The sequence below is a fragment of the Anopheles stephensi genome, chromosome 2, assembly GCF_013141755.1.
Source record: "Anopheles stephensi strain Indian chromosome 2, UCI_ANSTEP_V1.0, whole genome shotgun sequence".
Lineage (NCBI taxonomy): Eukaryota > Metazoa > Arthropoda > Insecta > Diptera > Culicidae > Anopheles > Anopheles stephensi.
Genome location: NC_050202.1, coordinates 26,786,177 through 26,813,830, shown reverse-complemented (window position 1 = coordinate 26,813,830; position 27,654 = coordinate 26,786,177). Strand labels below are relative to the sequence as shown.

Here is a 27,654-nt window from a genome sequence, read left to right as displayed (position 1 = left end):
AAACAATGAAGATCAGTTGAGGTGAATTTAAAATTCAATAAAAAATAAATCAAAACATTCCAAAAGATTGGAACCAGGTGTATAGAATGTAGTTGATTATCCAAAATAACAAAAATATTCTGCTAGCATTGCTTCAATTTCTAGTAAAAATATGATCTTATGAACGATAAAATGAATATGATATGATAATGAATATGAACGATAAAAATACGATTTTTTTTTTAATTTATTCTATTGAATGTTATAAAGGAAAGAATTTGTTTTTTTAACTCCCTCGTATAGTTCACCATTCACTACGTTTATCTCGTGATCAAAAAAGCCTTCGATGGACCCCTCGGAACGATCGCTAGCTTGGGTTTTCCTTCCACATACGTACAACCCAACTCTAGCTCTCACGGTTAAAGCCTCTCAAACAGTGGTGAGTTTGTTTTGCTGCCCACTCCACCTTAAAATGTTACTCTCCCGCGTGTGGTGAGTTTACTGCCACGAAGCCCTTGACGGTGGTAGAGGTAGGCAAGGCACAGATGAAAAAACAAACCCTTTCGCTCTCAACTGCTGCGACTAGAGCGCGTCTAGCTGCTGCACCCCGCCTGCACAGGATAACTTGCAGTTTCATGCGCTGCATACGCTTAAAGGGAGGCTTTGGTGGTTGAGGCCTGCCAAGGTGGGGATCTCTACGAACGGGAGCGCCGTGTGCACTGAAATGTGCTACTAGGCTATCCGTTATGCTATTCCGTTTCGTTACGTTTTCTTAGGCGTGCGTCGGTGCTGCTTTTACTTTCTCTAGCGCGCGCCGGAACGGTCCGAATTTTTTTCAGTGCAAGTGCATCGGAGGTTATCGCTTCGTTTGGAAGCATGTATTGGAACGTACGCTTGAATGTATACCATTTGAAGTATTTTACAAAATAATAAAAAAAAATCATTTTGCCTTTCTATATTTGCATTAGGTTTATTGTTATTGCATATTTTCATTATCTTCTCTATTTTTGATTTTTTTTCATGATTTTTTAGCTTTTATTTTATTTTAGGTTTTTTTTGTTCATGAAACAGCTCTTTATTTTCCTTATGTTCTTTCCTTCAACTGCTCTTAATGTTTGTCACACTGTATGTATTATACAGTTTAACCTTATTGTATTCTTTACAATTATTTATATAAAAAGAGCCTTCCTTACCCTCTAGGAAGATATAATTGGAGCTCGTTCGGTAGCTTCTGTCACAAAAGAAAACAAAACAAAAGGCATGAAAAAACAGCAACATTAAACAAAACGGGAGACAACCTGCGGGGAAAAGAAAAGAGTTGCAAAAAACCACTCACACACACACACACACAGACATAAAAGCAAAAGCAAAGGAAAAAAATTGCACGGACATCGCTGTCGTAATACCGCACCGAACGAATGCGTTGGTGTGCACCAACATCGCCATGATCACCGAAATCTTTCGATGCGTGGTGAGTGTTTTGGGGGTGAGCTTGAAGCTTTTTTTCTTCAACCCTCCTTTTCGCGGGGAAGCTATCCAAAGCAGTATCTTTCTCTCCAGCTTTTATCACTCACTCTCACTCTCCGTCTTTCTCGCGTTTCGATACGCGTGCGTGTGTCCCTGTTGGTCGCCGCGTTTTTGGCTAGCGTATAAAGCTCTTTCTCAGCCTCTTTCTCTCTCTCTCTCGTGGGTTGATGGGCCGGGGCTTTCTGTACACCCTCTTGCGTGTGCACCCTATTAAGCGGCCACCCTTTTCCTTTCGTTTGTATGGAAGTGTGTATAGTGCTTGTTGAGTCTTTGGTGAGCTTTGATTATGTTTTTTTTGTCTTTTCTTTTCGGTCTCTCTCTCTCTCCCGCTCAACAGTTTCGTGGAGGGTGAAAGAGCAGCAGGAGAGGGTTGAACAGCACGGGGGTACGATCGCGATCGCGACCATCGTGGTAAGGTGTTGTTGCAAAACCCAACCGTGCGAGGGCTGTTAGTCTCCGAGTAGACACGCTCCAGGCGCAACCGGCCACTCGCCATCCGTCGCTGCCGCCATACGTCGTGAAGTCGTGCGTGTAAGGAAAGGGGTTGGTGTTCGTTTTTTTATTGCAGTGTATATATTTACGTTTTAAAGGTGTAAAGCAAACTACAGTACCCTACGATCAAGCTTAGGTCGAAGAAAATTAAAATCACCAATCTTAAAGTGTTTTATAATAAGCGGAACGAGCCGCATCGAGCTCAACCTGTTTGTGATCGAAAAACGTAAAATCTGCACGCCACGCCAGAAATGTGTACGTGCTGGGCAGTAAATGTAACGCAGTGTTTTAGTGTGCGTGAAATTTGTTCGCTCGAATGTAACAGACAAGTGGTTTGAGTGACCAGCGAAGGAAAAAGCCTTCACAGAACGGGTGATGATCGTGTTTCGTCTCACATTTCGAGCAGTTTTGTGTCTTAGAAGAACTGCTCGAACTGCTTAGTAGACGAAGAGCTCGAGTGAGTGTTAAAAAGAGAACGTTCCACACAGCATCACAGCACGCTCTCTCAACCGCTCGTTGATCTTACTCACGATCTTGTCAACCCCTCCTATCGCTCTCTCTCTCTATCTTACTCGTTCACGTCTCAGTGATCTCTCTCTCTCTCTCGCTCTCTCTCCCTCACTCTTTCACGCTGGTTAAGCACTTGCTCGGTCAGACATAGTTCTCGGAGCGTGCCCCCGTTCGCTGTGCTGGCAGCAAGATCTTCGCAGATCAGTTTTTGTTTAGCCGTCGTGTCGTTTGGCTCGCCGCGAACCGTTTCGTTCTAAAGCGTGGTACAGTGAGCTGTGTTCCGTTCTTGAGTAGAGCCTTGTGAGTGTTTGACTGCTTTAACTAGAAGGACTTGGTTGGAAAATATTATTCTAGCGCATACGAACTTGCATGTTGGAATGGTTATCACTAGGCACGATCAAATAGTGCTTTTCGTGAAGTTTAAAATCAAGTGATGTTTTCTTACACTTTGCGGTGATATTGAGAATTTAAAAAAACTTAAAGCCTTGTTTTCAAATTGAAAACTGAATCGACGTAACAATTGGGCGTCCCTATTTTCGAACGTTCGCTCGAAGGGCCATCATTTTAAGCCACTTAACAATGTTCGTGTACGTGCAGTAAAATGAATATCGAACGCAAACAACGCCCATGAATGTGCTGGCTAGTGCAAAACCTTATACCAGCAGCGATCCTCCAAACAGCGACAAACATTTCGCAGCCTTAAAGCAAACACCAAACCAAAAAAAAAAAGGCGGCAGGCACTCGCACCTTGTACGTAGTTCACCGTGCGTGTGTAAATTTTTGCTGCTTTGCTTTTCCGTTTTATGGCAGCAAAAGGTTGTGTTTTTTTTTCGGTTTTTCATCGTACGTTTTCCTTTTGCTGCTGGTGGTGTGTGCCCATGTGTCCGTGTGTTTGTGTGGAGGACCTACCCGGGGTTTGGTGCACGTTTCTTTTCCTTGGAACTGGTGGCGCTGTTAGTTAGGGGCCCCTCACTCACTGGTTTTATGTTGTTTTCGTGACGGTTTTTCCTGGCGTCCGTTTTGCGGACCCGTTTTCGGACCGCTATCCGGTTATCCGGTGGGAGGGTGTGGTAACACGCGCACCAATTTGTGCAGAAAAATAGCACGAGCCACACTACCCATTCCAGATGTGTTAAAATGTGATTTAATTTGAGTAAAATTAGTTTTGTTGGAGAAGTAATGAAAACTCACCAGCAAACATAACGCTTACAGCACGCCTTAAACATTATCAATGTGTGCAGTGGTGTTCGGTTGTAGTAACAATATCTGCCGAAGGGTTTATTGGCTAATTTTAGTGAAGGTGAAAAGCGGCGGATAATTTTGCGCAAAACAGACTCCGAAAAGGCAGTGATGGTCCAGACCATCAGCGTCTGTTTGCTGCATGAAAGTAAAAACAAACACTATTACCAAACCGTACTTATGCCAACAGACGTGCCAGCGAACGAACGAACGGAACCTTCCCATGAAGAGTAGCAACAACAGCAACAGTAGGAGGTTTAAAATCTCTGGGCGAAAAATTTCACCCACGCTTAAGACCACCGCCAGAGATGGTACCCCGGTGGGCCGGTTGGGTAAATCGTAAAGTTTACTTTCGTTTGGCTGGCCGGTAGCGCCAGTTGCATGTGATGGACAGTGTGAAGATGCGCCGCGGTGAAGATGAAAAGTGAAGAAGAAGGAAAAATAAAACACTGCACACTGAATCGTGCTATTGACGGGAAATGATGGTGGTAGGATGGTGAAGCAAAAAAAAAACAAAAAAACTAGCTTTGAAGAGCGTAAAAATGCATAGCGAAGGAGAAAAGAAAATAGAAGGAAAAACAAGTCGCAGAGAAAAACCCCGTTAAACAAAAGTGCAAGTTGACTGAATAGAGGGAAAAACTAAAAGATGAATTTATTCAGCGTTAGGAAAAGTCTCGCCTTCTTTGATTGAGGATTTGAATGCTGTTAAATACAACACAAGGAAGAGCTAGTAAGCCCAGTGAAAAAACTAAACCAAATGATGGAAGAGAGTTGGACAGTGGATAAGGCAAGGAACCTTACAGTTTCGATTAAAATGTATTATAATTATTAAATTGAAGTAGAAGTAAGAATTGATAGTAAAAATAGAAAAAAAAAAACGAAAGACTGACAGGAAGCAAAAACAAAAATTTCCTCACCAAGCGTGCGTCACACGCTCCATTAGCAGTGTAAATTGTAATTGCACTCTCACCCTTACAATTATCGGTGTAAGCTTTTGTTTTGCTCCTTCTTTACTAAATTAAATATCACGTAATGTAATTGTGTGAGCAGAAATTACACGGTGAGGCAGAGCTCTCAAGAAGCTGTGCTCTGTAAGCCTCTTCTTGAAAGTGATCCTCGAGTACTTCGTCTCGAAAAAAAAAATCATTCTTAAGCCGGACAGAAATTGCTCTGACGAGTAGGTAAACGAAACCACTTGACAAAACGACACGATCGCAGAACATTCCCATCGGCCCAAAAGTGGACACTCGAAATAATCATCGCGCGATCGCGAACACCGCACAAATACCTGCCAGTCGATGGCACAAGCGACGAACCCGAAGGGCTTTTTTATCCCATCTTTCTCGCGATAGGCAAGATCAATCGACACATTCGTTCAGCCTTTCTTTAATGATCTTTCTCACCATCTCTCTCTCTCTCCCTTTCTCCCTCCAAAACGAATCCGTTTCGTGTGAATATCAACATAAAGTGAAGTGTGAAACGACAGCGCATCAAACGGCATCGGTGAAAAAAAAAGTGTCGCAAACGTGTTCTGCGGCGTGTGTGTGTTTGGCTTTTGGCCAACGGTCCAATTGCTGTTGCTGCGGCGCAAACGATCGTGCGAAATAAGGGCAGCCGTGTACGGCCAGCGAGTGACGACCAAATAAAAAAAAGTGCCCCCGAAGTGAATTCTGATAAAACCCGCCTCCGTGTGTTGCGTGGTTGCAGTTTGGTGTTTGGTGTGTCTTTTTGGTCGTTTCTTCCTGATCCCGATAACCCAATGTGTGTGCGTGTGTATCCCGTGTGTGTGTCCCGGTGATAGTGTGGCTTCAGGAAGTCCAGTGCTGTGAGTGTCCTGCTCGCCGTGGAACGGAGACCACAACCCGTACCAGAAGGAGACACCGGAGACGAGGGCCCGCTTCGAGAACGGCGGGCTGGTCTTTGATTGTTCTTTTGCGGTCGCGACTCTTCATGCCCGGTGTGCGCGCTTGGCCGATGTGTAGTTTATTGAGCAATTAACAAGGAGATAAATGTAAGTTTATGTTTATTTGTGCTGCTGGCCGATGCATTACATACAGTCGTTTGGATGTTTGGGGGCAAACTACATTTCGATGCCAATGAACCCGCTAGTTTGAATCCGTTTTCTGCCCAGTGCTCTTCATCGTTCGAGATGAGCGCTCTTACAGTATCTGCAAAGAATGCGAAGCGTACTATTTGATGACGAGGCAAAAATCTAGCAATATGAGATGGGGCAGAAGAAGCAGAAGAAAGCTTCAAGAGCAGAAGGAATCTTGTGTCGGCTATTAAGGGGCTTGCTCTTGGATCTCGATCAATCGACGGTCGACCTCCAAGAGAGCGTTCGTGTGTTGGTTGCGGTTTCGGATGAGAGTGAAAGTTGTATTCAATATGCGCCACGAGCATGATTGTTACCTTTTTTCGTATGTTTCTTCCACGCATCGTCTCGCATTGGTGCTGTTGTACAAGTGGTGTGAAGATATGCTTTTTCGGCGAACAAATAAATGCTCCACCCGGTGATGAATCGTTTTACAACCGGGAGTTGCATCTTCTGGCGGGGTGACGTACCCACGTTACTGGTCACCAGCAAAACAAATAAGTCCACTATCCAACATGCGCCAGTGGGGGTGACAAGCGTTTCGTTTGTGTTTGATTTCACATTTATCATCGGACCGGTGCGCGCGTTGTTTTGACTTTATGATTTAATTATGTCGAGAAGTATTATGAAACTCCAGGTGAGCCTGCCTGCTCGTTTTTGGTGACCGCGGGCCCGGGAGGCGCTTGATGAGCGCTTAAGTAACAAGGTGAAAGTTCGTAAACTTGAATTTTTGGGCGCACTAAACGGAGGTCGCCACCGTTCGACGAACGCGGTTGAGTAACGCACACCACCGGGGTCCGGCTGCTGTTACCTAAAAGGGGAAGGTGAAAGATGCAGCCCAGCAAGATGAATACAGCGCGGCAGCATTGTGGCGATGGGTAGTGTTTTTTTAAAAATCGCTTTTTTATTTTCAATTATGAGAAATAAAACCGTTTGGATGCAGTTCCTCGAGCATGATGTATTGTTACGTGTGTGTTTGTATGTGTTTGAGGGGGGTAACATATGAATAGTAATCGATTGGATGATGCATCAATTGAAAAGGATTGAGAGCACTTCGGAATGAACCTCGCAGAAGTGCAGCTTTTTGTGCATATAGAGGATATACCCAATAAGCAGGCAAGATGAAATCGTTGTAGGGAATGGGTTCGTCGCTTGACTGCAAATTGAACTCTTTCTCAGATTATGAGGATTTTATGGAAGTTTTAGTTATACAATATTCATAATTGTGACGTTGAATATAAATTAAATAATTACAACGATAATAACTTAATGTTAAAGATTCAGGAAAAATGTTAAGTAAACAAACTAGGCCGCTGAAACTTCTCTTCTCAAAGAGGAATATATGCTCTACATCAAATATTATACGGAGTTAAAAAGTTTGAACCACTTTATACCCTTTTTATGGTAAAGGTATTTAACTTTTTCATTTAATTATATATTTTCCTTACTTTTAAGATTATTTTTGAGATGAGGAAAATTATTTGCAAAGCTGGGCTGTAAAGCCTCGACCAGAAATTATTAAAGATTTAGATTTTGTATGAAAAACTATAAATTCTTGTTGTATCAAATACTTAAAACTATTAATTAAACTAGATTGTTTATTTTTCAAGCTAAATCTTAGCTCCTTTAAATGTTTTTATAGTTTTTTAGATGGTGTGAAAATACTTCAACTATTTTCGGGTGGGATTGAGTGTTTATTCGGTTTTATCTATCTTTTAGAGACCTCTCGAAGGGTTCTGTAGGTTCTAGACATTTTTTTACGAACTAACGAAGTATAATACCTAAAGTACCAAGTGTTGATGTTGATATCCAATATATTTCCAATATTTTCCAATATTTTTTTGGTAAAAAGGTGATGCATCAGTATCGTTTGAGAAAAGCTTAAAATGAAACTTGAATGAAGCAACTTTTAAGTTTATGTCTTCTTAAAAAGTGTACTTGAGTGAGCTCAACATTCCAACATCATTAATAGACTCCCCAGAAAATCAAATCGAGAAGGAAAAAAGTGTTGCAGTATTTCTTCTAATTATTTAATAACCGAATAACGAATAATCTTCAAAGCATGGTCGTTTTCCCGCCTCATTTTAAGGTGAGAACATTTTTACGTCAACCGCTGTGCTGGAATGCGTTCTCTCTCAAGCCCATCTAGTTTTCCATGATAGATCAATCTGTGGAGCGATAATCGTTACGTTTAAACCACTCCCAGCGTGGCCAGATCCGTTAGAAGCGAGAGACCTTAACGTAGCAATCCATCTTTCTTTCCGGATTAACACCCATTAATGGGTGTGCTCCTTCCAAACGAGGACGTGTCTGGCCGTGACTGAAAGACCAAACTCGAACCGAAACCGAAGCCATAAATCATCAGATCTCGATCTCGTGGAGCGGAGAAACGGGAAATGAGTGTCTCGATAAAGCAACGGCCCGTGGACCGTGGTACAACGTTAATCATGGTATTATCATTATGAGAGCATGAGAGCAGCGGTTAGGTTTAGGTTCCTTTCCCTCGAAAAAAGGGCTTATCAACACGTACACGATATTGCTGTCGAAAGGGGTTCGCTTTTCTTCGGATCACGGACGGAGAAGAAATTGAAAGTGTCGTAGGGAACGGAACAATCAGCATTGTTTGTTTGTAGGTGTGATCTGGAAAGCAAACTATTACGATTATACGAATGATTTAAGGGTTCACCGATCACTATCACTATCACAGTGTTTGGGTCGTTAAGCTATTTTAAGGCTTCGGCAGAACAACTCCAAAACGGTCAACTTCAAGAGTACAGCACCCACAATCACCAAGACGGTTCAAATCGTTTGAAATTCCGAAACAGGTGGTGGGAAAAGCAAACTCCTCACCAACGAAGAAGATCAAATCAAAAGTGTAGCCGTAGTCGCGGGCGATCGCGCACCAGTCACTGCTGGTCACTCGATCTTCGATCGGCGGTAAATTTCCTTCATCCGATAACCGTGGGATCAGTGTTGCGCTTTTTCTTTCACGCCACCCAAAACCCGTCCCGTGGCACGATCTGGCACAATCGGTCCGGATTCTGACCGGTTCGCCGAGCTGGGGTCGAAATGGCAAGCCCACTAAAATAAAGCGGCCGAAAAGAAGACGACGAAGAAAAAGCAGTGCCACGAAATCACGGTGAAGAAACGAGACGCTGCCTTTATTTTCCTTTCCACGGTGCGCTCTCGAGCAACGATCGCAACGTGCTAATGTTATGCAAACGGATTGGGTTGCGAAGATTCGGGCAGAACCGGAATCTGGTTATCGGGCAAAGTTTTGAGCGCTATTTGAACGCCGCGGAACGTTCTTTACCCCGGGCTGGAAGTGTTGCTCAGCGTCAGCCTGTTTTGTATTGATTTGTTGCAACTGACAGCTGTCAGGAGTGCTGAGTAACCGGAACTCGACCGTGAAAGTGAGGGTAAGCTAGCGTACCACTGCTCGGCTGGTTTGCTTCAATTTTTGCACTCGAGACTTCAATCGGAGCGAAACAACGAACCTACCCCCGGTGGGACAAGCCTTTCGCAGCTTTGGAAATGTCAGACGGGTTGGCCGCCAGTTTGTCGCGACATGGGCTCAGGCATTGGGGGGTGGTTGGGCGTGAAGGAGGCGCCACAAAACGGCACTGTGTAAGTGTGACCAAATCAATGCGGTAACATCGGATCGGCACAGCATCCACCAGATCGGCTTTGCCTGCGCCCTGCCACAAATACCAATGCACGCGCGTATGTACTCCTTCCCCCTCGAAAAAGCTACATGTGTTTCACTTTTTGCTTGTACGGAAAGGAAAACGAAAACGCCAATACATACGATTGCATCGAGCTTTGCTGAAGTGAAAACGAAAGTACGGTCGGCTTCCAAGTGGTAGTAGTGGCATGGTGCTGGTGTGTAACGGTTTCGATCGTGACGTCACATCCACCTCACGGCAACGATGATCACGATTTTTTCATGCTCACCAAATCCCCCCCAATCGACCGTTTGAATGGTGGCGCCGATGGCACGCTGGTGCCTCGCTTTTCGATTTCATGGATTTCCTGCAGCAACAGCTGCTGAAGCTGACTTGCTGTAGGAGATTGGCCTTCGCTTTACAATTCGCCTTGGCGAGTAAGTGAGCTAGTGGGAGGCTGACGGAGGGCTGGACGGGAGGGAACGAGAGAGAGAGAGAACGGTGGAAGTAATTCATTTCCAATTAGTCCAGAGGCCGGTTGAAAAAATCTCCACCGAGAGCTCATCTTCGTGATGGACGCGAAAGAGCAGTGAAGGTGCGAGTGAATAAGTGAAGAAAACGAAAAACCTCCTAGACACACAACAGACCAAACTCAATCAACGGGTTTGGGCTGGCAAGCTTGGGCTGGCTCGTTTCGATGCCGTGCCGTTAGCGCTCGCCGTGTGTTCCTGGCCAACCAATTACACTTTCTACCTTTGGCCCAGCTGACCATCGCAAGGGACGCCAGGCCACTCCCGGTTTGCCATGGCGTCGTGCTGGCGGTGATCGAGTAGGTGGAAAAACGGCGTGGAAATGCAGGACGGTACCGTTCCGATCTGTTCGAGCGTGAATGAAATTGAAATTCGCAAAACAACGACGATGGCTGGATGGAGGCGATCGTTTTCGTGATCGGCTGGTTTGCGTGAAGCTAGTCGACGAGTGCTTCGAGGGTGTATTCTACTATGAATCTATCGATATCGCTGGGTATTTTAGTATCTGAAACTGCAAGAGTCTACCAATTCATTTTAAGTATAATCAATATCACTCTTCTTTGGGAGTACAACTTCGAGAGGTATTAGCTAGCTAGTTAGCCTTCGATAGATAGCTGTTTAGCTCGTTCTGCGTACGGTACAGCCGGAATGGAATTAGATCCTAGTCGCACAGTCTATGGAACCAGCCCACCTCATGGGAATGCAGTTTGAACCTGAAATTGCCAGCAATAAAGCAATAAAACTCTGTCGCTGGATTGCTGCTGTTTAAGGAGATAGAGAACAATGCTTGAATCTTCAAACTGTTATGCAGAAAGAAAAACTCAAATCATTTTTATAATTCTTAGTACTAGGAGTTTGTTAGTCAACGGCTCCTAACTCTGGAGTCATTGGTCAGTCGTATGTGACTAGCTGAGCAAATTTTGTATAGCATTGTCAGATGACCCATATAACTGTCTACTTGTAAATACAGCGTCAGAAATCATAAGTAAAGTTGAAAACATGATAGGATGGAAGAATTCCAGTAGATAAGCAAATATTGAAGTATTCGACCACCTCAAAATCATTAAAAGATGCGTTCTTGAGCCAAGTGTAGATATCTCCAATATTAAGAATAACCAAGTATTATAGAGGACACTAACTGAGTGATCAAAACATCTATGATATTTAAATGGTTTAAGCATAATGGTTGTGTGAAGGAGTTTATTGTTTATTTAAAACATTAGGCGGTAATTATCGGGTACTTTGTAGTAAGGATGCTGCTTAAAATCTGTTTAAAGGGTTCAGGATCTTCAATGCTGATTAACAATTGTTTGAAAGTATTGTCAGTAATAGAACAACAAAACTTAGTTTCAAAATTTATATTATTCTTGGGGATTAAAATGTTAGTAGAGTCGTGGTTGAAAACACCCTTATTTCTTGGCGTACTTCTGTAGTAATTGAATATTCCCAAGCGCTACGCGCAACAAAGCCATTCCAGCCAACGATCCCTAGCGTGACTTTAAGACTTCCCAGTAATAAAAAAAAACCCCACATCGCGCACTGCAAAGCTGCTGCACTTTTTGTTTATACTGCCTAGCTGCATTTTGTACATTTCGTGTGCTTTCCACCCAGCCACCTCAATCCCCAAAGCGCCGATGCGTTACCGCCCTTACACAGTCGCACCGGCAGTACAATTTGTGCAACTCTGTTCGTGAGTAGTATTGTGCAGTTTGCAAACGGCCGCTTTTCTCTCTCTCGCACCCACGGACAACCCGCGGACTGCATGCAGCTAAGTGCATGGTGTGTAGATCGGACGGGCTTGTTTTTTTTTCTTTGCTCAATCGAAAACCCATCCAATGGGTAAATTGATTGACTGCAAACGAAGGGAAGGGGGAGAGAAACAAAGGCTCAGCTGATTCGCGTAGCCCAACAATTAGGCATTACCCAGACGCAGCATATTATTTTGGTTTTAAGTGGATATAAAGCGGGCGATTGTTTGATAAGTGGTAGACGATGGGTAAATAGTGTCTGTGTGTGTGTGGGTAATTTATTTTCTTTCCTTTCTGCTAAGGTTCAATACTTAATACACTACAGCCAAAAGTAATCTACTCCAACTTCAGGCAAGCGTAGGATGGGAACTATTTTTAACTTCGAACAAGTATCCGCCCCACTGTTAGGTTTTCGGTGTACAAGACATCGATCTGACTCGCTTGGCTTGATTAAAAAGTAAACATATCTCGCAGCAACGTACTCCAGCGAAATAGTGCCCACCATAGTGCTGTGTATTTGCATAGTCTGCACAACTGACGGTTCGTTCTTCGACCGAAAAGAACTTCGCACAAGAGAAAAAGGAACTTCAAACCGCTCTTCCCACTGTTCCCAACCGGGTGCAAAGTTAACGAGATTTTAAAATTAAAGGTGTGGTATATGGGTAAGTCGTTCTCGTTCGAGTCGGCTCTCGTTTTGGTGGCATTTCGACGACGACGACAACGATCAGGAACGACCAAGGAACGAGGAAACGCCAGAGAGCGAAGGGAAGGCATGACATCAAACCGAACCATTCGGGCCGAGGTTTGGTTCGGGCAAATAAATTGTGATCCTTCTCGTGAGCCGGGCACGGTACGCTGCTAGGGGGTGGCTTTTGGTAGTTTTATGTAGTACCCTGATCACCGGTTTCAGTGGAGTTCTTTTGCTTCTCTTGCTACTGCTGCTGCTGCTGCTGCGTACATCTAGCCATGAAGCAGTGTTGGTGGTGTTTGGGGTGAACTTTGGTAACCTTTTTGCCAGTGGGTATCGAGTTTTCGTACATGCGAATTTGAAAACGCTTCCAAGTTCTTATCGCTGTATAGCTTTTGTCTAACCAATAACACGCGACGAAGATGGAGTGTAGAATTGCGTTTGGATCGCCGGTAAGGATCACTTCCTGGACATTCAGTTTTTCGCACGTCAGATCGGTGAGAAGTGTTGCGCTTGTTTGATTTGTTTGCATCCTAATGATGAGGAAATTCTATTTATGGACACGCTAACAAGTGCCGCAAATCATGCGGTACAGACCGTGGAGGGACCTGCCTGCCTGACGATACTTTCCGTGTGAACCCCAGCGCTTCTGGAATGGGAATCCTCCAAGAGAAGCCAGTGTTAACCAGTGTACAAAACTCGTACTGCAAGCTCATCCTTTGCCAAGTGTTCTTTTGAAGTTTTGCGCAAACGTTAGTCCTATAGACCCGATAGGTCAAGTGCGAGACTGGATAAATGTTTATCCAGCGCCGAGACGAACGGTGTGTGTGTGCGTGGTTTTTTTTCTTCACTCTCAACTTCTGCAAACGATAATGTTCACCGATGCGCGAAACAAGCGACTTAATAATATTCAACTCAGAAGTCGCTCGGCGTGACATTTACGGTGCTGGGCGAACCTGGGTCGGGACGGTGGCGGCGGCCGATAAGATGGACGAACCCGTATTGAGACGTAATCGGTTTGCAAACGACACACAGATGGTCGCCGGTGGATGCGTTTTTAATGCAATTTAGGCATGATTAAACGATCGGCGGAAAACGTGTTGTACAGCGTGTAACGAGCCTGCAGCAAGCTGTATTTTGAGATGGATGATTAATAGCAATTAAATGATGAATCGAATTTAATGATTTTTACAATAAAAACAGAATACTTTATTTGATTCTTCTTCTTCTTCTTTCTTGGCACTACGACTTCGAGCGGTCTCGGCCTGCCATTTCTTGCTTTCTGTGACTTCATTTCACCCGCAGCAAGGTAGTCAAGCCCTGCGTACGGGGAGGCGGTGGTCTGGCTAGGATTTGAACCCCCACCGCTGTCGCCTCGGCCACCGGACTGAGCCTTATTGATTATACGATGAATCAATTACTATTGTTATGGCCCAAAGTGAATTATAGCACGCCTTAAAAGCTTAGTAGAACTAAGCTGCTGTAGAATGAACCCAGTTAAATGAACTCAAAATGAATGCTCATGTTATTTCTTATCAGTAGTGTAACTAAGCTGCTATGAAATGAACTCATACAAATGAACCCAAAATTATCGTTGCTGTTATTTATTGCCCTACTCAGCCGGTTTGTCAGTTTGCTTCCTTTCCTTCAAACAAATAGCTCACAAAACCCACCGAAAGGTACATTAAACCGTCATCAACATCACTGTTGCGAATAGTGTACGCACCTTCACCCTAATTCTGCCACGATGTGCAATGTGGCTCTTTTAAAACTTCGACATGCAGCATATTAAGCCGGTTGTTTTTCGACAAATCGCAATCATTCGCACATTACCTACACTTCCTTCGGTTCGGCAGGGTCTTGAAGTAACAAATTTTGTGTTACAACCACCTCGGCAGATGAGGTAAAAGCAAACAAAGCTCCCCCCCCCCCACCCTCACCCCACTGGGAAAAGCCACAAACCACAAACGGACTGTACTACGATCGAGTGAACGAGTTTTCGCAAATAAAACATTACAATTATAATTTAGGCAACCCAAAACCCGACCGCACGAGCACGGGGTCGCTGTTTCGCTGTGAACCGATCGTTCGGCGTTCGTGACGGTGTCGGTGTGGGCGCGTGTAGTGCTTTAGGCCGGCCGCTGTTGTTGTACATTTTGCATGCAAGAACCTTTAGACCGCGCGTGGAGAAGAAAAAGGGGTAGGAAGAAGGGTGGAAGGGGAGGGGGGTGAACCAAGCAAAACAATAATGCACCGCCATGGTCACAACGGCGAACACGGCCGGAATATGGTTCGCTATTTACATGAAGACAATTGCATTCATTGCGTCCCATGCCGTGGTGTTGCGCTGGCTGGTGGCAGAGCGCATAGAACAACTCCAAACAAAAAAAAAAACAGACTTATATTTGTGTTTCTGAGTGTGTGTGTGTATTTGGGGGGTGGTTACGAGAGCGAGATGCAACGCCAAATTCTGCTTTCGTCAGCATCAAACGAAATCGCGCAACCGCGCGTGGTTTGTTGCGCTAGACAGTTTTCGCGCATTTGGAACCGTTTCGGCTCGTGTTTCGGGGCAGGCGCGAAGCCACTTTTCATGGTGGAACGGTCGGTGGCTGCCAGGGCAAACAAATAATACACCCATAAGCATGGTGGTTTTAAATTTCTGAATGGTTCGGAATAATGCTGGTGGATGGGATGGTGGTTTATGCCGTTTGGTTGTTTAAATTTCTTTCGCTCTAGTTCGAGCGTTTCGGCTTCACGTTCGACGTGCACGTCGTAGGTGCAGTACATTAAGTGGTGGGTTAGGTTTAAGCATGGGATTTATTGTTTTTTTTCTTTCTCTCTCTATCTTTGCAACATATTGTCATTTGTTTTGTTTCAATGTTTTGGGTTGGTTTTTTTTGCAACGTTGTCTTTTGTGCTTTTGTTTTTGGCACAGCAAAGACAATACTGCAGATTGGCCTATATTGCGCATCGCACTAACGAGTGTTTAGTTTAGTGGGATTTGATGGGATGTGGGTTAATCGAAAGAGATGAAACTGACAGTACAGTTTAAATGACAATTTAGAAACGAATTAAAAGTCTCACCGTACGAATCTGACAGCACTGCCAGCACAACAACATTAAGTTGACAGGTCTATTTAGAAATTGACAGCATGCGCTCACGGCTTTGCTATAATAAATCGACTGCAATTTCTGTATACGGTTACTTGAAATGAACTTAAACACATCATAATGTGATACTAAAAGCATGAATTCATTCGTCAAAAAGTGACAGCATTCAGCTTCCCCAAGCTCTTAAGACATTGATTCCCTGAAACCTAAAAGCGAAAAATCATTTTTGAGCATAGGCACTTTCGCGTAGGGACTTAGAGAGCTGAGGGAGAAAAATTAATTTTTTTTTTAATTTGAAGTTATTAATTTATGTTTCCAAAGCATTGTGAATTGTACTTATTTTTGTAATTTAGCTTTAAGCAATACGGCCAGGCCGTTCTTTATGAATAAAAAAAAGTTATTAATTTTAATAATGACAGAACAGAAGTATTTCTGGTTTGGAAAGCACTAAAGTAAATGTTTCAAGAGGTATTAGCTATGAAGAAAACTGACTGCCTTCAATCGCTATTATCTATTTTCTGTTTAAAAGAAACGGCCTGTTCCTATAACCAATATTGTCAATTACTGCATATCAAGGATCAAAATAAAAAAGGTTGTTTTTTGGGTGTTTTGATTAGCAATAAACCATTGATGGTACTGACAGCATGCAATATATCAAAAAGATGAAGTTAGTACAAAAAACTGACAGCATTAAGATTGCAGTTTGGAAGGCCGGATTGAATTCTTACTTTTTGCCTTCTAGAGCTTTGACCAGAGAAAAAAAATAATTGAAAAGCAAGCAATTCGGATTCTTTCCTAAACATCCGGCGTGAAAATTTTGTTTTTTGTGATCCGGTTTCCTATATTAAAATGGGTCTAAAATTCTTTTTTGCCTATGAATTAAAAAACACAACAAAAAAGATAAATTAAGATGTCGCGTCAGATTTACAATCAACCAACGAGCTATTAATCATAAAATTTGCCCGTAGCAGCAAAAAGGGGGAATTAAAGAACATTCTCTTAATTACCGCTTTACAACTTCATCCCCAATATGGACGCAGTTTTATGCAGTATTATCGCACACGGCAGTAAAACGCTTTCCACCACGCTTTCCTTCTACGCAAACAAAAAAAAACCTAAGCCGATGAGTTGTGTACCTTTCCCCGCCATAAAATGCGCTCTTTACACCCGTTAAGTCTCCGGCTCGCTAGCTAAGCGCTCTTTCTCTTACTACCTGAGGGCCACCGGCATAAATTCTTCCACGCGTGGATTTCTTTCTTCTTCCCTGCAGGTCACTCGCGTGCCAATAAACTGTTTCGGTTTCGGTTTTCTTTTCCCCCCCGATTTGCTGTCTGTTCTATTTTTCCCCGATTGCGAAAAGAATGATTCATACGTTCGGCGGATGCACAGCACAGATCGATACCGTACACCGCTAGAAGATGGGGGCAATTAGGAGAACATTCACGCTAGAAATAAGCTGCAGCAGGGTGCTATAATAAGGCTGAAACAAACGAAAAAAGAAGCGGATTACGATCGTAAAGTAAGATAACATATTTATCGCACCTCGAATGGTACCCTAAACAGCCTCCGGGAGGAGATATTGGCGAAGATCCTCACAGCATCCCGTTAGGGGATCTGCATATGAGATCGCACGCGAAGAAGAAGGTGTAAAAATTTGTAAAAAAACCTCCCCAGATGTGAAGAGATCAACATGAAAATATCATGTTCTTACAACTCAATCAGTGATTTGGTGGCAACCGTACCGTCGTATCCTTCCGACTTGCGAGCTAAGATGCTGGATTAAGATTAAGAGTCCGAGGAGCGCTGATCCGAAAACGAGCCTTGGGCGGGATTTAATCGGCCTTTAAAGACGACGGCTGACGAAATAATCGAAAATGGTACGGCTAGCGTACGAGCTTCATATGTCTTCTGAAGAAAAAAACCGGAGGGTGGAATCAATCTTTTTGTTTGTTTTGCTTTTTGAACGTCTCTGTGTGAGTGCCGTGCCGCCGTGTCAGGCGGCGAGTGAAGCAAATCCATTTTCGTGTAGCGTGTACGTTACCACCGGTCGCTTGTGCAAATCGCCGACCCAACATGATATGGGGCAATAATCCGTCCATTAATAAAAATAATAGCAATCGCAATAATCCACCCACCAGCGCACGTGTCGGGATTTGGATTTTTGCACAAGTTTTTGGGTGAAACGAAGACTAGTTCTTGAGTTGATTTTTGGTTAGCTGCAACTACAATTTCTATGTCAGTGTTTTTTTTCCTTCTATTCCTACACGATTGCTTCACGATCATCACGGCAACTGGCGTGAAACGATCGTGTGTACATGCCTGAAGTTCTTGGATAATTGAGCTTTGCACCAATGGACGGGGGGTTTCAAGCAGCAAAACGTCTTGATTTATTGAACCAAGCAGCAGTGCAGTGCAGGCAGGTAGGCAATATCAATGGAGCGGGACCAGCCCGTTTTGGTTGGCCCATCCAGGCAAGGTGTTGTTTGCCGTACATAAACAGCTTAACAATCACACACATCACAGCTACATACAACACCTGAATAGAGTTTCGTCTTCATGCTGGCGAAACTCATTGTTCCCAGCAACGACGGAGGGGTGTGTCTCGCAATCGCGTTAGATATTTTTAGCCCTCGCACTCTCTTTGGTCCCAAGCGTGTGGTAGGCCCAACGGGAGAATCGAGGAACAGCTCGAACAGTAGAAGCTGATGGACATCTGATGAAATGGGTACGTTTTGACAGCGAACGAAAGGGGCGCCAATCGTCTTCTGTCCGGTGGGAAATTAATAGATCCGGGCGCGTTGGATAGCGTTCGGGCGAGAAAAATGATCATGATGATTGACCGTTCGCACGTACACTGTGTGTCCAAGAAGTAGGGTTTTAGAAGGCGTAATGAAAGGCATTTTTGCTTCTGAACCACGCATACGAAATCGGGAGGTATGGTTGTGATGTGCTGCTATTATGTCCCTTCGCTTCCATCCACTGGAATGTGTGTTTTCGGGGGAAAATTGATGTCCGTGTAGGTTTTTCGCCCCGGTGAATAGCTACGATTGGATTGGTTTTGTTCGCAGCTGACTGATCGATTAAAGGCGCGCTGTTCATTTGTCAACGGGCTACGGAGCTGTCACTGGAACCCGCGGTTCCACGCGCTTCATAGGTGTGAGCATAAGCATTTGGTCCGTCGTCTTCCTTTGTCCCCGGCCAAGACACGTATTTCGAGCGTTTAACGCTGACAGGCAGTTTAAAATGCAAGCAAGGCCGGCAACGACCGGCGGTTCCGAGTCCGAAGTTTCCTAGGTGCCCGTCCAAGTGCTGATGGAAGTGTTGTAAGGCTGTGTGTGAGTGTGGAAAAATTTGCAATTCATTGAATATTTATAAACGAATATTTACCGTGAGCTGAGCTAGGTTGGTGCGAAAGTGCTTTGATGAACCCGTAAAGGGAAGAATCGTTTGAGAAGTGTAAGGGGAAATTTTTACGCCACTTGGTGTTTGAAGAATATTGGTTTGGTTAGAATTCGTCTAAATTTAGAATATGATGTTGATAAAGCTTATTTAAAGGTACTTTTGTACCTTGGATCTCTACGGATCACTACCAAATTTGTCAACTGTCAACTGTTTGACAGATCGTCATTTGACAGCTCAACTATTTGTTTATTTTTATAGCAAAGTTAGTGATCGACTGAGCTTTTTCGTTACTGCTTGATCTCGTTTAATCTTTTGGTTTCAAATTGAATAGCTGCATCATTCCCGAAAACCCAATTTCTGCACGCAATTTAAAATGAGATAACAGAATGTAATAAAGACCTAGAAGTTCAATAGGATATATTAACGTTGTTCATTAATTTAAAATAATATTTTGATCCTCTTTTCAATATTTATTTCCTTCCATAATTGTCTAGTGAAAATATTGATTGTCGTATATCACAACTTGCTCACATAATAGCATTTTTTCCAGAATCACTAACAAATCTGACAGCTGTCATGTTTGACAGATTGACATACGATTTGACAAATCAGCAACTGGTTAACAAAAACCTTAGTAGACAAAGCACATTAATCGATTCTGGTCAAACAATTTCCTTTCAATTGAATGGAAATCATCACTTGTTTCCTGCAACTCATCTAACAAATACTGCAGAACACATCAGTATATTATGACAAGTTTGATGGGTGTCATGTTTGACAAATGGACATATTATGTGACAGATCTAACTATGGTAAGCACAGAAATCTGAGTGAATCTCTACCATAGCACTTAGACATGCTATCACGAACACGAAGTATGAAAGCATCTGCCTATTTGTTCTTTGGCATACAGCAGCAATCGATTGATTGGAAAACAACACCTGTTTTGATGCTACGGCGGGTATGTATTTTTTTCTGCTGTTTTCAAATCGATTAGCCCAACCACCAGCGTTGATCATCAAACACACTCAAACACAAACTCATTTGACCACGGTGATAAAAAATGTTAAATTATGTCGCAGAATCAATTCTTAGCTCACACACAAACACACACACAAAACGGTTGAGATGTGTAGAAAACTCGTGAACGAATTATACCAGCCTTAATAGCTTATACTCGAAACGCTGCACGCTGATATTTGCCAGAAGCCACACTTTTTCCGTTGGGGAAGTCCTCCTGCTTGGGACGCAGGAAATGATTCTGTGCTGTATCCCGAGCTTCCTTCTTCCCTGTACGGTGGGCGAGATATCGGGGTTGGTTGGGGTTGAGGGAGCTATAATAAACGAAAAAAAAAGAAGAAAACACTTCCAACAAATCAAATAAAATTAAATTCACAAATCATCTCTATCAAAGCGACATGAAGAAGCTCCAAAGTTCGGTGTCGCCGGTGTTGCTCGGCGTGGTGGCCTACTCTGCGGCGCACCGAGAATAAAGAACCATATGTTTGAATATTTAAGTAAATGATTAAACGAGCTGAGCTCGCGAGAGGCTCGTTTCGGGCCGGGGGATCAGAGCGAATGGACAACAAACAAGATCCTCAAGCCCATCCGCGAAACAGGTTGGTTTTAGGCCGGGCGCGATATGCGTCCCGCGGTGCGATGCCGGTCGGTGAAGATGCGTCCCGACTTTAGCCTCCTCTTCCCTGGTGCCTTATGTTTGATCGGATCCACTTTGGGGATGACCCACGAGCAACCAGCCAGCCAGCCAGCCAGCCAGGAGATCTCTCAGACCTGGGAGAAGGCGTGCGACAAAATTGAAGAATGTTGACGGTGTCATAAAACGCGAACCGAGAGCTTCTTCTCTCTCTCTCTCTGTCTCTCGCCCTCTTGAAGACCTGAAGTGTTCGCAGTCACAGACACCGGGGAAAAAAAGTCTTAAGGAAGAACTCTGGAATCGGACACCACAGCCACCGTCGGGACAGGCATTCAGGGAAGGGTTGGTATCTCGCGCTCCGAGTTGTGGTGGTCGATTTGCAGAAAGAAGACAAAGAAGGGAGGACGAAGAAAAAAACGCTGGACGCGTTTGGCAAGACCCACTGACAGGGTGGGCAGGGAAAACCAGTCGCACGGGACAAATATTTAAATGTGAGAAGAAACCGATAGAATAAATATGAATAAAAATCGAATAAAGTTTTCAACTTATTGATTTCGGTGAAGTGTGCGGTCGGGACGCGATGGGACGGGCTGGAACCGGGTCCATGCCAGCCCATTTGGCAAACGTGTCTGGCTGTGTCGCTAGGCACTTTTGGGATGTCTGGTGCTGGTGAAGCACCTAGTCAGTTGGGTGGCAAATCAGATGATCGTACGCGTTAGGAAAGTGAAAAGACCTAATTTCTTGAAGATTGTTTGTGATACTGAGGAGCTTAAGACTTGTTTTTTTGCTTCCAGGATGAAGATGATAATGCTCTTCTATAAATAATAGACACCCTGAGTATGGGTGGTGATTAAAAACAATAAGCTTAAAATGAAAATCACCTCTCAATCTTTCGGTCGGTCCTTAGAAGTGTTCTTCAAGCATCATTTGCCGAAAGACTAATCGTCGTCGTCGTCGTTGAGGTCGGTCCGGGCCGTAATACGGGTTTCAATAATTCATGAACACCGAAAGGCTAAATTTACCTTCCTCTAATCAGTTCGCACAGTCGGCGATAAGCGGAAACTAAACGGAAATCAATTTCACAAAACGTTTTCCCTACTCATTAGCCGGTACGATTTGTCATTAGGCATGCGAACAGTCCATAAATCGATGGTCGATAGCCGATGCTCGGCTCCGGCCTTTCGATGTGTGAGAACACCTATTTGTTGTGATCTTCGCCGGAGGTTGTGATAGGGGAGATGCTGTTTTTGTTACTTGCTGCTCCGTACCACGAGAAAAGCTTACCAGTAGATAAGCCTGGTCTTGAAACTAATCGGTAAGGTTTGCCGATTTTTTGTTGTGCTTCAAATTAGGTGGTCAGCTCAAGTGGTGGTGGTCAGATGTGCTCTCGATTCGATGCGAGCTTTCGGTGGCAGATGGGAATGGCCCTGAGGGTGATGAAGAATGAGGGTCTGATTGTGGCAGGCTTTTGATTTATTCATTCTAATTCCCCAACCCCATATTTGCCTTGGAAGCGATTAAAGCAAACGAGTTCTCGGGGAGGTGTCTCTAGAGCAGCAGCAGCAGCAACTGTTATTGGCTCTGGTTATGAATAGTTTTGCGTGGAAAATTCAGTTCAATGTGCTGAACTGGTTGAGTTGGTGATGTTTTTGTTTATCAATAGATGATGCTATACCGAATGCTGGAGTTAAAGATCCAGCTAAGGTGGGTTGTATCTGTGTGGTCCAGCAAGTTTAGTGGAGTAAATAAAAAAATGCATATTAATATTAACAGTTACGGTGATCTGTAGCTAATTTGGAATATTGATGGGGTAAGGGTTCTCATCTTAGTTAAAGTGTGCGTGAACTACCAGCTAATTCATGCATTCATCTGTAAAAAAATGAACTAGCTTAGTGAATCGTTACCACCTCCTCGACAAAGCGTTCATTTGTGGATGATTTTTTGCCAAATTTTGGTCTCAAAATACTCGAATGCATGATTTTTGGTTGTAGTGTGCGTTGGCTGTTGTTGAGCAACACGGCTGAAATAAACATGTCTATTCCCATCATAGTAACCGTTGATATGTTTTCACTGTCACCTGTTGTCAGTAGTCCAGTGTTTGGTTTGTGTGCAGAGTGTAGAAAGTGTAACTGGCAAAGGTGTCCTCAAAAAAGAACATAAAATCCGGGAAAATCCGAGGCAGAATTGTCGACGGGGTAAGGACAAGCTATGATCAGAAATGTATTCTAATTGGCTCTATGCATTCTAAAGGCTCCAAATGAATTTAGTGAGTGAATTGTTACAAAGCTGCTACGGGATAGATGAGCTCTAGTTATTTCAATCTTTTTCCTCTCTGTCACACATACGGAAACTTTCCTTAATTCTGGGTTTAATCAGCCTTAGGGTCCTATCAATTTTCATTTTCGTAAAAGGTACCACTTAGGCTAGTAAATTTGCCATCTTTTCACCTTAGTCTTCAGGTTTAATTCAAGCAGCCTTCAGGAGCTCAAGCTAGCCTAGTGTTTCATGAGACAGCAGTAGCATTAAATATTTGCTATGATTTATAGTTTCTCAATGCCATCAAATTAATGCTCCTTTTCATTTGCGGCCCCGTGTAAACACACCGGCTATCAACTCAATACGAAAAGAAAGTGATTAAACTCTCGTCAAAGACGACGTGACAAATTGTGACGGACCTGTCATTTGAAGCTATCCTGTACCAACGGCAAAATGTAATCAAACGCTGGACGGTTCAGACGGGTACCACAGTCAGCGTCACTACTCTGCTCTGTTGTAATATCGCATCCGGCCAAAGACGCGCAGGTTCGCATCTTTCCAAGCCGGTTTTTTCGGTTTGTCGCGTGCATCACAGCCGCTCCGAAGGTGAAATCACTCTCGCTTTCCGTGGTGATGAATTTGTTTTGCACTGCTTACTTGAAGGCCTACTACCACCACTTACTTACTACTGCCTTGCTGGTGCCACCCTTAATGAAGTGTACAATTGTGCTATAATGATGATAATGTTTGCAGCAGCAGGGAAATTAGGCTCTGACTTGTGTTATGTAGATCAAGCAAATTAAGCAGTTCCTTGTGCGATTATGAGATGGAAGATCATCTTCCGTTAAAATTAAAGTTGAAGTTCCGGAGAGTTGAACTTCCTTAATTTGTAACGAATTTACTCTAGAAAAGATAAAGCACTCCAATGAAGTTGAAACCTTTCTAGATAAATCTTGAAGACTTTATTAATGGAAAAAAGTCTATTTCATCGATATCGCTTTTGCGTTTGGACCACCCCAAATACCTTCACCGAGCGATATCACCAACCCCACCACCAAAGACGAGATCGCACGATGTTGCGTAAGTCTTCCACCAAAAAAAAAAAGTGGTCCTCAGCGCGACCTGCATCACACGGCCGGCCGCTCGTTGACACATGGCGTACGATTCGCCTTTCTATTGCGCCAGCCGGTGCTACCGTGCGCTGGATCGCAGGACCATAAATTTTGCCTAACCTAATTTTTCGGTGCACCCAATCCGAGGCTCGCATGGCGACGCCCAGCAGGAGAGGACCATCAGATCTGGCACGCAATCGAAAACGCGCGGGAAAATATTGGCAATTGGTTTCGATTTGGCGCCGTCAGCGGTGATAGGGAAATGAGAGTCCCATCTGTTTCTGGGACTGGTTCGATTCAGTTCATTCATTGGCGTGGTGCGGGTCGTGCCGCAATAGATAACCAGAATTAACGTGGGGGGTGTTGCGACCAGTGCGAACCGGTGTGTTGGCCACCAGGTTAACCACGACAACTTGATCACAACATGGCGCAATGGATCGCTTTTTACGAAAGGGTGAATCTGGAAGAAAAAACGCAACTTCATGGATCGAAATTTATTATCACATAAATATTGGAGCCGCTGTAGCTTATGCTCGGCTAGCGCCAGACATTTTTACACCTAGTGAAGTGTTTCTTTTTCAAATTCATTTCATAAATCATCTGAAGCGATCGGTCGTCTAAAGGCGAACAAAATTATAGTACACCCCCTTTTGCCACGGATGGCTTATCGGCAAAAAGCCGGCCGATTGGTATGTAAAACCAAGTGGTGTAATAAAAATCTAGAACAGCTTTACGAGCCACCATACACAAGAATGTGAATCAGATCCGGTAGTAAATCGGATCCACCGCGACGGCGTCGGATTTTTATGAGAACACTTGTCTCGACCCTGCACACGTTGGCGAGATCGACGCGATCGGCAGTTCTTTATAGCAGGTGCCCAACTGCTTTGCAAATACTTATCGCGATATGATAGCACCACACCTATTTCTCCCAGTCTGCTTCCAGGGCCACATAAGATTGGCTGTATCGAGAAGCGTTTAGTGTCCATCTTTGTTTGGGGCGTTTCCCACCGGACGAACGCGTGTATATTAAAAGCTATAAACTTAAAAAGTATAGCAAATAAAACAAAGCAAACAAGTCTACTTCTGATGTCCCGTAAAGAAGTTATAAACCATAATTCACCTCTAGCTTGCTTGAAGTCAGCTTAGGTTCTTTTGATTCTCTTACGCCTGCGAGAACTATGGCCCCCAGAGCGCGATCGTTCAACGCACCCGTGATGTGTAGCAGTTTCACCGAAATGGCCATAAAAGAACGCTAATCCGCTTAGAAGGTACATTAGTCTTTATCAACCGCCAGCATGACCGTACCCAGCTCAGAGAAGATTGCTGTGAGAATGTTTGTTTCTCGTCGTTGTTGTACCGCTGCCCAAGTCCAAACACCGGGCTTGTGGGATTAGTGGGCTTTTGTGGGCTCTCGGAGCACAGCGGCAGCGCGCTAGGTCTCCGAAGAGCTACGGTTCTCCGAAGCTATAGAACGCTTTCCGAGGAGTCGTAAACGGTACTGCAATTTCTAGGTTGCGCCCGGCACGGTCACCCAACGGAGGCTTGCCATGTAAACAGGAATTTTACAGCAATTACTCACCGATGCTGATTGCTTGACGTAACAGCACACGAGAGGCGCGCGCGCTCGACTTTTCCCTTCCGTGATCGTGTCCGACGACTCGAATTCCCAACGTCAGACCGGCAGACGTCAAGGTTCTTCCTTTCAAAGCAGTTTTTTTTTTCTCTCCCTGTATTTTGTTTCCCCTTTCTGTCTTCGCCGGACCAGGGAGAGCACATTAAGCGGCCAATTTCAAGGTGTGATGTCTGTGTGGCTCGGAACGTGCCAGTAAAGCCGGAATAGGAGCGAAAACGAAGTAACGAGCCTCCGCGTGACCGTTTGCTCGGTGGCCTCATTGCTGTACCGGCAGCGAAGCAGAGTGGAAGATAGAACACGGGCAAGAAACAAAGTAGAAACGAGAGTCAATAAACTAGAGCAACTTCACTTTCTGACGTGACGCCCGGTTCCGACGAACGCTGGTCTAGAAGATCGAAATGGGTGTGGAGCTCGGCCGTCGCCCAGGCAAGATCTTCGAACGAGATCTACAGTTATTTCGAAAGGGAAAGTCAGTGTCGGGTCGATGTCGTTGGGGTGGCTGGGCGTCGCTAGTTGGACGTCCAACGTCCAACGAGGCATTGAAGTCTGAAGTTGGGATATTTTAGTCGAAGCTCACTTCTAAGCGTAAAGAATTTCTTGCCCGCATGGCATCCACAACGAGCGTTTGCGGGAGTTTCCTTTTGTTTTGCCGACCCTCTCAGTGATCGCCAAACGATCATAAATCACGATAAATGTGACGGATAGTTGCCGAAACAACCGAAGCCCAGCTCGAATAAAGGTGTGTCGTAAAATCACTCACTATTAATTAACTTCGTCGGCAAAGATATTGCCCGGCCGGTAGCCCGTTCCGGCCGGGAGCTTGCTTAGCTTGGTGTGGTGTCGATCTGATTTGGCTTCGATCGGGAATCGATTTAGAGAGCATTCGGCACAGCCTGCCTCGGGGGCTTAATTAAATGTCGTTGTCAAATTTATGTCCTACCCCCGCAAGCTAAATGCAAATCAACCCAAACTCGTCCATAATTGGGCCGTTTGCCGGCCGCTGTTGTCTACCGGTAGACAAGAGCAGCACAAGTAGCGTGTAGTTAACATGTTCCGTGCTCACTCTTAACCTGTCCAACAAACTGGCACATCATATTTTAGGATAGCACGTACGGTACGGTTTTGCTGGGGGTTTTTCGCCGCGCAAGTCTCGGTGATGGCCGGCGGGAAGGGTTCTGTGCTTTTGTGATGACTTGTCAGGTGGTGGTTTTTTCCCTCCTTCTGTTCTGCGTTCGTTTGTAAGGAAAGAGTAGTGATGAGCATAATTGGTGGTGATGAGACTCTGTGTAACATCGTTTAATTCGCACCGAAAACGGATAATTAATGGGTTTCAGCATCTGTCATCTTTTGCCTAACCGGCCGAGGACGTGGATAATGAAAGACTGGCACAAAGATGACCCGCTTTCGTGTGATGTGGTGGCCTCCAGCTATTCGGTGGTTGATAATTTCGGGGGTTGATTGATATCGAGCGGGTAAATGGTGTGTGAGACGCATTATTGGGTGGTAAACGGTAGGTTGTTGTGATATTAAAAACTGACAGCACACTGACAGCATGCTGGTACATTGTCAGATAGGGTAGAGCTTAGTGTGAGTTTAGAGCGTTCGGTTGAGTTCTTACTACCTCGACGTCGTGGCTTTGGGATAATGGACTTCAATTTTGACGAATTCCGGATGAACAAATGAATCATATCCAGTGAATGTCATCTTTTGATGCTCATTTCCATGGAAAAAGCTGCCATCAGCTCAAATAAGCTGCAAGGTCTCGAGGAGGGGGAGATATTTTTGTCATAAATTCCAATCATGCTCATAAATTGCATTACTTTATACTTCACCGTGTTCGTGCTCTTGGAAATGGTTCCATTCTCAGGAACAGGTGTCTTTCTTCCATCGGTACCCTTTTAATTGGCCCCGATGCTTCTAACCACGACGCATCGCGCAACACGACGGGCCGGGAGATCCTAAAAATGTTTCACGAGTGTCAATTGGCACTTGAAATATCATAACTTCTGACCC

General features: G+C 44.3%; 2 protein-coding genes across 10 annotated transcripts in view; one reads left to right on the top strand and one right to left on the bottom strand.

Annotated features, from left to right (window-relative positions):
• The first annotated feature begins 1,874 nt into the window (after positions 1-1,874).
• The window catches only part of LOC118505965 (A disintegrin and metalloproteinase with thrombospondin motifs 1), a 92,934-nt gene continuing 67,154 nt past the window's right edge, over positions 1,875-27,654 (top strand). For 5 of the 9 annotated variants that reach the window (XM_036042508.1, XM_036042501.1, XM_036042502.1 and 2 more), the window contains exons 1-2: positions 2,667-2,808; positions 5,216-5,758. The gene's annotated coding sequence lies outside the window, so the exon portion shown is untranslated. Of the gene's footprint in view, positions 2,050-2,666; positions 2,809-5,215; positions 5,759-27,654 lie in introns of those variants that run through there. The other 4 variants (XM_036042505.1, XM_036042503.1, XM_036042504.1 and 1 more) reach the window with 4 other exon arrangements.
• Positions 5,731-6,355, bottom strand: LOC118507111. Its single transcript, XM_036045113.1, has 2 exons — positions 6,157-6,355; positions 5,731-5,915 (listed from the first exon to the last, which is right to left on the bottom strand). The coding sequence occupies exons 1-2, from the start codon at positions 6,287-6,289 to the stop codon at positions 5,731-5,733; spliced, it is 318 nt and encodes a 105-aa protein (XP_035901006.1). The 5' UTR covers positions 6,290-6,355.

Excerpts from the sequence above, each read along its gene's own strand:
- LOC118507111 (XM_036045113.1), bottom strand. The coding sequence starts at position 6,289 with ATGCAACTCCCGGTTGTAAAACGATTCATCACCGGGTGGAGCATTTAT. Across the intron at positions 5,916-6,156 it reads GAAGAAACATACGAAAAAAG|ATACTGTAAGAGCGCTCATC; the intron begins GTAACAATCATG and ends CATTCTTTGCAG.